The 12,789-nt window shown below is 43.3% G+C and overlaps 1 protein-coding gene across 1 annotated transcript in view; it reads left to right on the top strand.

Moving 5' to 3' along the window:
- Nucleotides 1-8,569, top strand: part of AUH (AU RNA binding methylglutaconyl-CoA hydratase) — a 212,960-nt gene extending 204,391 nt beyond the window's left edge. Inside the window, exon 10 of the mRNA XM_083187690.1 lies at nucleotides 7,986-8,569. Within this exon, the coding sequence (XP_083043816.1) occupies nucleotides 7,986-8,063 (78 nt within the window). The 3' untranslated portion in view covers nucleotides 8,064-8,569. The remainder of the gene's footprint in view (nucleotides 1-7,985) is intronic.
- Nucleotides 8,570-12,789: the final 4,220 nt, after the last annotated feature.

Here is a 12,789-nt window from a genome sequence, read left to right as displayed (position 1 = left end):
CACCAAAATTCCATCAGAATCTGAGCTGCAAAATCCAAAAATCACTCCTTCCCTTCTGAGTCCTGCCATGCACCCAAATGGTATTTTTTGGTCACATGTGAGGCATTGCCGTACTCGGGAGAAATTGGGGCACAGATTTTGGGGTGCTTTGTCTCCTTCATTCCTTGTGAAAATGAAAAATTTTGAGCCAGAACTGCATTTTTGTGTAAAAAATGTAATTTTGCATTTGCACAGCCCAGTTGTATCAAAATTGGTGAAACCCCTGGGGGTTTGAAATGTACACTATACCCCTAGATGAATTCCCTGAGGGGTGTAGTTTGCAAAATGGGGTCACTTGTGGGGGGGTTCCACTGTATTGGTGCTTGGGGGGTCTTGCTAATGCGACATAGCACCCACCAAAATTCCACCAGAATCTGAGCTGCAAAATCCAAAAATCACTCCTTCCCTTCTGAGTCCTGCCATGCACCCAAATGGTATTTTTTGGTCACATGTGAGGCATTGCGTACTCGGGAGAAATTGGGGCACAGATTTTGGGGTGCTTTGTCTCCTTCATTCCTTGTGAAAATGAAAAATTTTGAGCCAGAACTGCATTTTTGTGTAAAAAATGTAATTTTGCATTTGCACAGCCCAGTTGTATCAAAATTGGTGAAACCCCTGGGGGTTTGAAATGTACACTATACCCCTAGATGAATTCCCTGAGGGGTGTAGTTTGCAAAATGGGGTCACTTGTGGGGGGGTTCCACTGTATTGGTGCTTGGGGGGTCTTGCTAATGCGACATAGCACCCACCAAAATTCCACCAGAATCTGAGCTGCAAAATCCAAAAATCACTCCTTCCCTTCTGAGTCCTGCCATGCACCCAAATGGTATTTTTTGGTCACATGTGAGGCATTGCCGTACTCGGGAGAAATTGGGGCACAGATTTTGGGGTGCTTTGTCTCCTTCATTCCTTGTGAAAATGAAAAATTTTGAGCCAGAACTGCATTTTTGTGTAAAAAATGTAATTTTGCATTTGCACAGCCCAGTTGTATCAAAATTGGTGAAACCCCTGGGGGTTTGAAATGTACACTATACCCCTAGATGAATTCCCTGAGGGGTGTAGTTTGCAAAATGGGGTCACTTGTGGGGGGGTTCCACTGTATTGGTGCTTGGGGGGTCTTGCTAATGCGACATAGCACCCACCAAAATTCCACCAGAATCTGAGCTGCAAAATCCAAAAATCACTCCTTCCCTTCTGAGTCCTGCCATGCACCCAAATGGTATTTTTTGGTCACATGTGAGGCATTGCCGTACTCGGGAGAAATTGGGGCACAGATTTTGGGGTGCTTTGTCTCCTTCATTCCTTGTGAAAATGAAAAATTTTGAGCCAGAACTGCATTTTTGTGTAAAAAATGTAATTTTGCATTTGCACAGCCCAGTTGTATCAAAATTGGTGAAACCCCTGGGGGTTTGAAATGTACACTATACCCCTAGATGAATTCCCTGAGGGGTGTAGTTTGCAAAATGGGGTCACTTGTGGGGGGGTTCCACTGTATTGGTGCTTGGGGGGTCTTGCTAATGCGACATAGCACCCACCAAAATTCCACCAGAATCTGAGCTGCAAAATCCAAAAATCACTCCTTCCCTTCTGAGTCCTGCCATGCACCCAAATGGTATTTTTTGGTCACATGTGAGGCATTGCCGTACTCGGGAGAAATTGGGGCACAGATTTTGGGGTGCTTTGTCTCCTTCATTCCTTGTGAAAATGAAAAATTTTGAGCCAGAACTGCATTTTTGTGTAAAAAAATTTAATTTTTCATTTTCACTGCCCAGTTGTACCACAATTGGTGAAACCCCTGGGGGTTTGAAATGTACACTATACCCCTAGATGAATTCCCTGAGGGGTGTAGTTTGCAAAATGGGGTCACTTGTGGGGGGGTTCCTAAATTTTAGCATCTTATGGTGCCTAGAAACCTACATGGTGCCTAAAAAATAATCTCATAAAAAGGAGGCTCCAAAATCAAGTAGGTGCTCCTTCTATTATGAAGCCTGTGGTTTGGTCAACGTGCACACTAGGGCCACATATAGGATATTTATGAAAACAAAAGAATTGGGGGAATCAATTTTTAGTCACATTTCTCTAGTAAAATGTACTGTGTTCCTTAGAAAAATGTATTAAAATTGCAAATCTGCAAAAAAAATGAAATTTTGAAATTTCACCTACACTTTGTTTTAATTCCTGTGAAACACCTAAAGGGTTAACAAACTTCCAAAATGCTGTTTTGAATACTGTGAGGGGTGCAGTTTTTGAAATGGTATCATTTATGGGGGTGTCTCACATACAAGTCCCTCAAAGTCACATCAGAACTGAACTGGTCCCTAAAAAAATCAGTGTTTGAAATTTTCTTGAAAATTTGAGAATTTGCTATTCATATTGTAAGCCTCCTAGTGTCCAAAAAAATAAAAAGGAAGTTGAAATAATGATGGAAACATAAAGTAGACATATGGTCTATGTTAGTTATTAACTATTTTGAGTGGTATGATTATTTGTCTCACAAGCAGAAAATTTAACATTTTGCAAATTGCTAAATTTTCCATTTTTTTACGTCATTTTGGTATTTTTCACAAAAAAACACAGACTGTATCAACCCAAATTTACCACTAATTTGAAGTACAATGTGTCACGAAAAAACAATCTCAAAATCACTGGGATAAGTAAAAGCAAAAAAAAGTTATCCCCACTTTAGTGAGACATGTCAGATTTGAAAAAAAGGGCTCTGTCAGGAACGCAAAAACTGGCTCTGTCAGGAAGGGGTTAATAAGATGGGAGTTCTATTTCACATGGGTTGTTGTTATGGGGGGCAACCTATCAGAATCTACCTCTTATTTACTTAGCACCTTATAGACGATAATAGTATCTGATTTGAACTCCCAGCTTCCCCCTAAGGCCAGTATTCAATGCCTCTGATTCTCCATATTTTCTGGGGAATCAGGCAATTCACCGGGTTTACAGCGAATTTTCTCTCAGAAAAAACAATTCACCCTATTCAATGGTCACAATTCGCTGCAAATGAAGAGCGAATGTCTGGCGATTCTCTGTTTGTGATTCTCCGGGATTCGCCAGTGGTTTTCAATGGGGTCTTTAGTGGAATTCACCGAGAGTGTATTCAATGCTGAAGTGGAGAACTGCTTTCTCTAGTGATTTTCCCCCGGATTCTCCATTTTACATTCGTCATCTTTTTTTGGTGAACTGGAATGTGTTCTCTGAAAATCCAAGCGTTTTTTTATTTTTATTTTGGTGTCAAAAAATCAGATTTTTTTTTCTGTGAAGGGGCATGCTTGCAGCACATGAATATATTTTTTTTTTTTTTTTTTTTAACAATATATATTTATTTTTTACACATTCACCAGCAGGGGGCCGAGCCGGGAGCAGCCCATTAATATTCATATATTCACTGCACACTGATCCCGATCATTACATATGCACGATCGGGACCAGTGTGTAGCGGCTCCCTAGCACAGCCCCCTGCCAGCTCTGGGGGGCTCTCCCTGTGTCCCCCACAGCCCTCCTTCACCCCCACAGTGTCCGGCGCAGGCAGGGAGGCTTCCATATCCCTGCCTGCAGCCGTCCCCAGCTCCCCGGCAGGAAATTCACCGGGGGGGTTAAAATTCGCCGCCAGGGGCAGAGAGCCCCTGGCGAGTTGAATAGGGAGGACAGGAGGCTGCCCAGCGAATCTCCCTACAGGGAGAATTGGGGCGAAAGTGCAGCGAATCCTACACAGGATTCGCTGCCTCCCCCCAGTACAACCATTGAATACCTGCCTAAGTGTCAGTGCTGCTGCCTAACAAGATGATGGTCACAAATAGTCAAAGAGTCAGGGGCAGTCAGTGATCAGGGGTGTTAAACTGCAGCAAGGCTGAGGTAAGAGTTGCAATAAGCTAAACGAGCAAACCTTCAGCAAACAGTAAGTCAGAGTACTGTAGCTATTTTATCTGTAATTGACGTAACTGTATATAAGCTCCCACCATGGTCCTAACTGTGCAGAGTTTGTATATTCTCCCCGTGCTTGTGTGGATTTCCTCCGGGTACTCTGGTTTCCTCCCACAATCCAAAAATATACTGGTAGGTTAATTGGCTCCTACCAAATTAATCCTAGAATGTCTGTGTGTGCGTGTACATGTGGTATGGAATATAGATTGTAAGCTCCACTGGGGCAGGGACTTATGTGAATGTTCAAATATTGTCTGTAAAGCGCTGCGGAATATATGTGCAAGCTCTATATAAATAACTGGTAATAAATAAATAATGTTTTCAATGTAAACATTTTTTTTAAAGAAAATGTCCTATCATTTTCTGCTCTCATTCCATGCAGTTTCTTTCAGAACTAATAGAAGTCTGTAGCCTCTATAAAGCAATATGATGTGTTATTTTTTTTTCCCAGAATGACACATATTTTACATATTGGACAGAAGGATGTGACATTCAGATTTGATTATATGCAGGGGCGTATTGAATTGCTTTATTTGTTGTTTGTTTATTTGTTCCACGGGAAGGAGTTATTGTTTTTGTAATGTGAAACCTCCCACACAAAAATCAGCAAATGGTGTTTATGCAAGTTAGATAAATTTAGGATTCCTAAATGGCCACACATTCATTTGAGCATTCGTTTCAGGCTTCACACCATATGCATTGCTGTTGTTTACAGATCTGAAATATGTGCGATTTTTACCATGGATGGCGTTTTATTTCATTTTTTTTGTAGCTTGTCATTTTGTTAGCAGTCAATCAGAGCGTTATTCTGAGACAGTTGCATTATTAAAGATCTTGTTTTTGACAGAAGTGTGGAGCATACAAATGTGTGTGTCTGTCTACTTTGGTGACACTTTTCGATATATACAATAATGTGGCTTTGTTTGTGACAGCTATAGATAAATTCTGTGTACACTGTTGTCACTTTGTTTGACCTGTATATCAAATTCAAAATACTACTTGTTGCAACAATGTAGGCATTAGGCATTAAAGTTGGCTATATCACTGTGCCCTATAAGCCAACTGACATGGAAGTCCTGTAAGAATTCACACAGGGGAGCGATGTTTCACTTCTGCACATGCGCGTAAGCAGCTGCTTGGTGCGAGCGGACATGGCTAATTGCTTATTTGCCATCCCGTTCGCACCCAGCGGTGTGGGCATCGGGCGGCAGCAATGGGCTGCGCCCATGAGAACGCCCAGCATATCATGGGCGTTCCCATGAAAACGCTGGCCGTTACTATGATGATTTGACGATAGGGCAGGCAGCTGACATCACCGGATGTCAGCTGCCCGTCCTCTTCCCGTACAAGGTAGCCACAAATCTATAGGGGTGTACACACGCTTCGATTTTGACAGGTTTTCGATTCGTAGTTTGCACACTATTTACAGCAATAATGTCCAACTTCTTGGCCACTACTGAAATTCACATTGGGCATCAATTACAACACAGAAAACCAATGTCCACTTGAGAAGAGGATGCACAATGGCATCCAACTAGCTGTGGTACCCATCATTGCTTGGGTTTGCTTGTGCAATTAGCATTACTTACACTTTACCATTCTCTTGTTTTAACCATTTTGATAGTATGCCCAGAAATTATCCAGGCTGAGCTGCAGGAGTGGGCTCTCCCTGAAAATTTCCAGGCATACCATTGATAAGGAGGTGTGCGCCAGTTGTGCCTCCAGCTGTGCACCACTGGCGCACCACCTGTAGAGGCACCATCGCGCCCCCTCCTGTTCCTGACCTCCACGCTACGACAATCATATGCCGGAGCTCCCCGCTTGGACTCAGGAGTTCGAAGTTCGAGCCCCCTGAGCCGCCCAGAACCTCCTCGAGTGGGGCCTGCCGAACTCATCACTGCTGCGAATGGTAATAGCTCCAGGACTGGCTGCTGCAGTATCTGCGCTTGAGTGGTGAGTATTGCTGGGGCTTGGACAAACCTTCCCTGGTAGGTTTGTCCTGCCCCAGCAAAACCCACCACTCAAGGGGTTAAGCTTGACAGCTCTTCCACCGGACCCAGGAGGCGGTGGCTGCCTATTGTAATCTGAAGTTCTCATCCATATCCATCCAGCGGAAGGCCCTGAACATGCTCCCCATGCCCATAGTGTTCTTGGCATACACCTCTCTGTGGTTTGACTCCTGGATCTGGCCACATATTTCTTAAACCCCATGTCCTTTACCCCCTCTGTTTTTCAACTTTTCCATGTCTTGCTTCTCCGACACACTTTGTGTAGTGGCTGGCCTGCTTTTTGCCCCCCAGGACACCCACAAGGTCAGGATTGGGGATCTTAGTGGCCATGAACATAATCTGGACCCAAGCAAGCCACCTCATGTTGGTTTCGGCCAAATTGGTCCAATGGGGTCCGAATGCATACCAGACAAACAAACAAATAACAGACAACAAATACAGTATGTAAGAGATTTGACTTGATTTGGCTAGAAAGGCATGCTGGGACTTATAATTTTTCCTACCTCTGCTCTGTACGTCAACCATATGGATCAGGGCTTTTTAAGTTCCTTTTACTATGAATATCCCTGCAATTGCCTTAATGTCTGTTCTGTGTCATGGTTATTGGGGTTACTAAGAAATGCCACCAATGCATGCATTTCCATACAAATACCATTATTGGGCTGTGAGTGACATAGGCATTATTTTAGTAGGATCAATTCCTGGCTCTGTAAGTTAGACATTTTAAAATAACATACATTTATAATATATTATACTATAACAACATGTATATTGTGGCAGAGTGAGCATTCCCCCACATGAAAGTAATGTGGAGGATCCAGACCAGGTTTTGTTGGCAGTAGCAGAAGCCCAGGTGTAATCAGCAGCACCTGGGATGTCCTCATTTAAGGCTTCATGTGGCAATGTCTGCTTGCTCTCGATGGTGGACTATCTACCTGAGTGATAGGCCGGGGGTGTGGATTAGATTAGGGACCATGGGCAGGGCCGGATTTGTGCGGAACTCAGGGCGGCACCAATCAAGGGCGGCACAGCAGGCTGACGTTCTTTTAAATAGCAGCATGGCAGAGCTAGTGGGCAGCGGCAAGTGACAAGCAGCGGCGCCGTCGACATGATTCATCATATGTCGCGGCAGTGCCGCTCGTCACCCGCCGCTGCCCACCCGCTCTGCCATGCAGAGTACATCACCGGCTATCTCCGACGGTCCCCATGTGCTTCTGGCTCCGCCGCTGGGTGAGCTGAGCTGAATTGCTCTGGCTCACTGCCGCCGGCAGGGAAAGCAGCCAGGCTGAGCAGCGCGAACCTCCCTGCAGTCAGTCAGTGTGAGAGAGACTGACTGAGTCTGCACATAAAGTTAATTCACCCTCCCTCCGACCGGGTCATCCATACAGTTAGCAGTCCAGACTGCTTTACATTTTTATTTGAGGTGGGCTACAGTAAAATTTTCAGTCTATGTAATTATATATATATATATATACCTTAATAATGATTATATTAAAATAGGGGGGGGGGGGGGGCAAAAATGTTGTGCCTAGGGGCGGCCTGACCCCTAAATTCGCCCCTGACCATGGGAGCCTGTGAGGAATCTGCTATGCCTGTATGCCACTGCCTGTGATACAAACTGTATAAGAATGTCACCTGCTACGCTGTACTTGCTGATGAGAATAAACGACCAAATCATCACCTGAGACCCTGTGTTTGTGAGATTTGTCACTCATATGTGCAGGGGGGGGGGGCAAAATGGGATGCCGCCATTAAAGCACTTTTTATTTCACTAAACAAGTCCCCGAGTGCCGCCTGTCTGCAGTATCTATTTAGGATTCAACATCCTACTTGAAGGCACCAGAGCCAGCGAGTCGGTGGGGACACACGCACATTTGCTATGTATATATATATATATATATGTGTGTGTGTAAGGACATTGTGCAAAGGGGGGGGGGGGGTGGGATTGGAAGGAGTACTTTTTGACATTCTTTATTAAAAATTGTTTATAACATTGTCTGTTTACAGGTTATCCCAACAAAGGATAGGATTGAAGGCTTACTAGCATTTAAAGAAAAGAGACCTCCACGTTACAAGGGAGAATAAGGAGACCCTGCAATGCCTTTCCTGAGAATATGGCAAGAAATGTTTTGGACACCGTCTTTCTATGCCTTGTCTTTAGTATGTGGAATTTCCCATTCGCGGAAATGGAATTAAATGTTAAAATTACGGCATCTGGAATGTGCCCATACATGCATCTGATACAAGTATGTGTTTCAGATCACTTTCATAGTTTCTGACTGTGCTTGTGCCTACATGCACTGTCACTCACTTGCCTTCTTTAAGTTACCCGAGCTGTCAGAAACGTCAGATTAATAGCAAAGACTAGTATTATCCAGGGCTGCACACAATACCTATGTTTATTTATTTTTTGCTTCATCAGCATTGTAGGTTATGAAACACTGTATGATTTGTCAAATTAATGCTAAAAAAAGCCATATATTCACAGTATCATGGAATAATGTCAACAAACCTACTGTAACTGCAAGAAAATATTTTCAGAAAATATCAGACGGAATGTATGAAATCAATAAAGCTGTACTGACACCGCATATGTTGGGAAGTGATGACTTTGTCTAATACTGACTATAACGTTACATAATCTACAAAGTATGTCTGTGTGTTGGGAAGGTGTGAGAGACAAGCAGCCACATTGGGAGAGGACTGTGTTTTCTCACAGTAAACATGTATCAGCTGGCCTAAATGTATCATTTACTGTGTGTGGTAATATCTCACTTGTACTGTGACTGAATGAAATAGCATGGAAATGAACTGCACTTTAAAGGCAGAAGTCAAGTGATTTGTTGACAGACTATATTCCCATTCACAGCCATTCTCATTGGCTGCCTTAGGCGGGAGAATGATATACTGTACTTCAGTCCCTGTTTTGTAGCCTTAATGGCTGACGCACTGCTTTGTTTCTCAGCAATACAAATTATGGTCACCTAACTGTTCAATTTCAAAATAGTATTGCAGATAGGAGGCTGCATGGTACACTCTACCTTCCTCCCTGTATAGTATTGAAGATAGGAGGCTGCATGGTATACTCTACCTTCTCCCTGTATAGTATAGCAGATAGGAGGCTGCATGGTACACTCTACCTTCCTCCCTGTATAGTATTGCAGATAGGAGGCTGCATGGTACACTCTACCTTCCCCCATGTATAGTATTGCAGATAGGAGGCTGCATGGTACACTCTACCTTCCCCCCTGTATAGTATTGTAGATAGGAGGCTGCATGGTACACTCTACCTTCCCCCCCTGCATAGTATTGCAGATAGGAGGCTGCATGGTACACTCTACCTTCCCCCATGTATAGTATTGCAGATAGGAGGCTGCATGGTATACTCTACCTTCCCCCCTGTATAGTATTGCAGATAGGAGGCTGCATGGTACACTCTACCTTCCCCCCTGCATAGTACAGCAGATAGGAGCAGTGGCGTAACTATAGCTCCGCAGCCCCCGCGGTGGCGGGGGGGCGCAGAGAAATTGGGGGCGCCGCCGGGGGGGCTGCGGGGCTATAGTTACCCGCGGTCTGCGTCTCGCCCGGCTCTCTGTCGGGACCTTCCTGACGTCACGGTCCCGGCCGGCTCCTGCTGCAATGAAAACTGACAATTAGAAAATGGCTGCCCCCATACTGCAGACAGTTTTCTGTCTGCAGTATGGGGGCAGCCATTTTCTAAGAGTCCGTTTTCATTGTAGCAGCAGGAGCCGGCCGGGACCGTGACGTCAGGAAGGTCCCGACAGAGAGCCGGGCGAGACGCAGACCGCAGGTAAGAAGGGGGGGCAGGTTAGGTGGGGGGCGCCAAATAAACGTGCGGCGGGGGGGCGATAAATAGTTAGTTACGCCCCTGGATAGGAGGCTGCATGGTACACTCTACCTTCCTCCCTGTATAGTATTGCAGATAGGAGGCTGCATGGTACACTCTACCTTCCTCCCTGTATAGTATTGCAGATAGGAAGCTGCATGGTACACTCTACCTTCCTCCCTGTATAGTATAGCAGATAGGAGGCTGCATGGTACATTCTACCGTCCCTCCTGTTTTCTTCAGTTTCCGAGTTAAGCACATTTCTGCATATCAGAATTTTTCAGAAATGAAATGACCAATACTACAAATGTCCTTCTGTGCAGCAATAACATTTACCAACATTTAGTTTTATAGTGGAGCTGAAAGGAACACAGGGACAAAAATGAATATGTTAAATGAGGCCACAGAATGACACTTGTTACTTCACTTCCAAAGCCCATCAGATGCTCACAGTGAGCCCCCATGGGTCCTGTGAGCTTTCACCATAGGGACTAATAGGCATAATATTATTGAGTGCATTTTATACATATTTCAAAACACCGTTCACACCTTTAAAAGGAGCCATATATAGAAGACTTTAGTGAGACAATGGTGATATTTTTGTGGCTGAATTGCCATTGGTGTTTCATAATATATAAATGATTTGTGCGATCATGGTTATGATAAATGCATACATTCCTGCTATCGGCCATCCGCTTTGGAAAGTTGTACCTGCTTCAGTATAGTATAATTGTTTGTTATGTAGTGTAGTGCATTATACAGTACTTACATGATCATCTATATATTCGTCTAGTGTCCGTTTGTGCGTCTTCAAAATACTGCGATCTGTTGGCAGTGAATGAAACTACATCTCTTTCTCTCTCACACATGCACAAACACAGAGGCAATCACAAGGTAGCAGACTAGCTTTCGAAGCATTTGCTTTGAGCGGGATTACTAGTACTGTCTATGTGTATAGAGATTAATAAAATTTGTTTTAGAATGAAATATTTGATTATTGAAATTTCTCATCACACATTAGCAGGTTACTATTACCTATCTGTTCCACCTCTTATAATATATATAGTTACTACAGAACTACTGTAATTTATATGTGAAACTATAGATTACTTTATAATTCAGGCAGGCTTTCAGACTTATCTGTTTTAACATAAAAACAGATATATCTGTGCCAAGTGTTATTAATTTAATATATTTTTAAATAAACTTCAGTATAATATTGTCTGAGGAACATCCTCCTCTTATTATAGTTTGTTACTGTATGTGATTAAGGCCCTTATTCTGGTCTGTTCTCTCAGACCCCTTTGTTCGCAAAGGGGTCCAATGTCTGGCTTATGCACACGCGCAGCTACATTCCTGCATATGCCACAAAATAGAGGACGGGGAGCAGAGAGGGACGAGGGGCCAGCTCATTAGTATATGGGAACACCCAGCATTTCATGGGCGTTCCCATCACCGGATGTCAATGTCAGCTGACCGCCCACTTCCCCCTGAACGTCCATGAATATATAAGTGACTTCAGAATCACTTTTACATGTGCATGCCTTCGCCATCATTCGATGGTCACCGACCATTAAATGATGTCGGCGGATCCCACAAGGCTGCTTACTGTGCAGGCCCTGGGAGCGAATTGCCCTTGTAAATGGTGGGCCGGCGACCCACCATTCGCAAGGTTGGGTTTGGTGGACTCGCAAGGCTGCAACTTCGCAACTTTGTGAATTAACCAGAATAACTCCCCAAATCAATTGCAGATGTAAGTACTAGCAATTCATTATTCTTTTCTATATAATTTCTTAATATTTCATTATCTGTACTATAGCAGTGATATGCTGAGCTCATACTGGAATCTCAGCTCATTTAAAAAGTATGTGATTTCTTTTGAACTCTGGGGTGTATTTGTATTTCATAAGTACTTACTAAACGATCATTTTGCAAAATAGTATACAGATAGTATAGTTTTATGGAAGCTTTTAATGGAAGCTTTATTACTTATCTTATTTAAAAAAATAAGTAGATATTATATAATACAAATTATTTACTGATCCAGTTTTGTGTAACAGCTGAGACAGATGATTATGTTATCGAGACCAGGGATTAGCCATTTAGGCATTTCATTTGATGCTGATGGAAATCTTCCACGCAGACTTCTCAAGTCCCAGAATTGTGTTTGTTTAATATAAATCAATACTAGCTCTCACATTCTTCTGCTTGTTATATCATCATACCAGAGACACTAGGGACCCTTATGGAACTCTACTGTACCATATTATATTACAGTATATCAGTCCTGAGAGAACATAGCCCACATACAGAGGATACGTCTTTTCTTGACTGTCCTAATTACTTTTAAATGAGACTACTTGGACAGGACTGACCAGCTGTCATTGCTGTAATACTTGGAATGGTGAGTTGACACCAATTACTTATACTGATAAACTACATATTTTAATATCATACTATTATAATTGTTTATTTGTGTGGTGTCACAGGGTATAAGCAGCACTGTACAGATATTAAGCAACACAGTTATACATCTCATTTAGAGTGTCTTTTTTGGAAAAGTTTGATTATCATATACAGGAATTACGATCCAATAAGGAGGGGTATAGTCAAGACAGATCTAATTGCTCTTCATCCAGTTAAAATTTTAATATCATCAGAGGAGATCTAGAAACAGAATTTGATGGCAGATAAGAACCACTTGGGCCATTTAGTCTGCCCCTGTACACACACTTTGGCCTTGATTCTGGTTGACTCGGTAAGCTGCTGACATATTTTTGGGCTTCCAGCCGAAGAAAGGACAGATGGCTGACGTCTTGTGACAAGCCACATGCCCCGGCACACCTCTTACTGCCCGCAATCCCATCGGAACACCCAGCATTTTTATGGTGACGCCCATGAAACTATGAGCAATCCCATGGGCGACACCCAACTCCGACACCCCCGACCCACATCGGTCAGTAC

The sequence above is a fragment of the Crinia signifera genome, chromosome 1, assembly GCF_055691185.1.
Source record: "Crinia signifera chromosome 1, ASM5569118v1, whole genome shotgun sequence".
In the NCBI taxonomy this organism is placed as follows: domain Eukaryota; kingdom Metazoa; phylum Chordata; class Amphibia; order Anura; family Myobatrachidae; genus Crinia; species Crinia signifera.
This window is presented reverse-complemented; position numbering and strand designations above follow the sequence as displayed.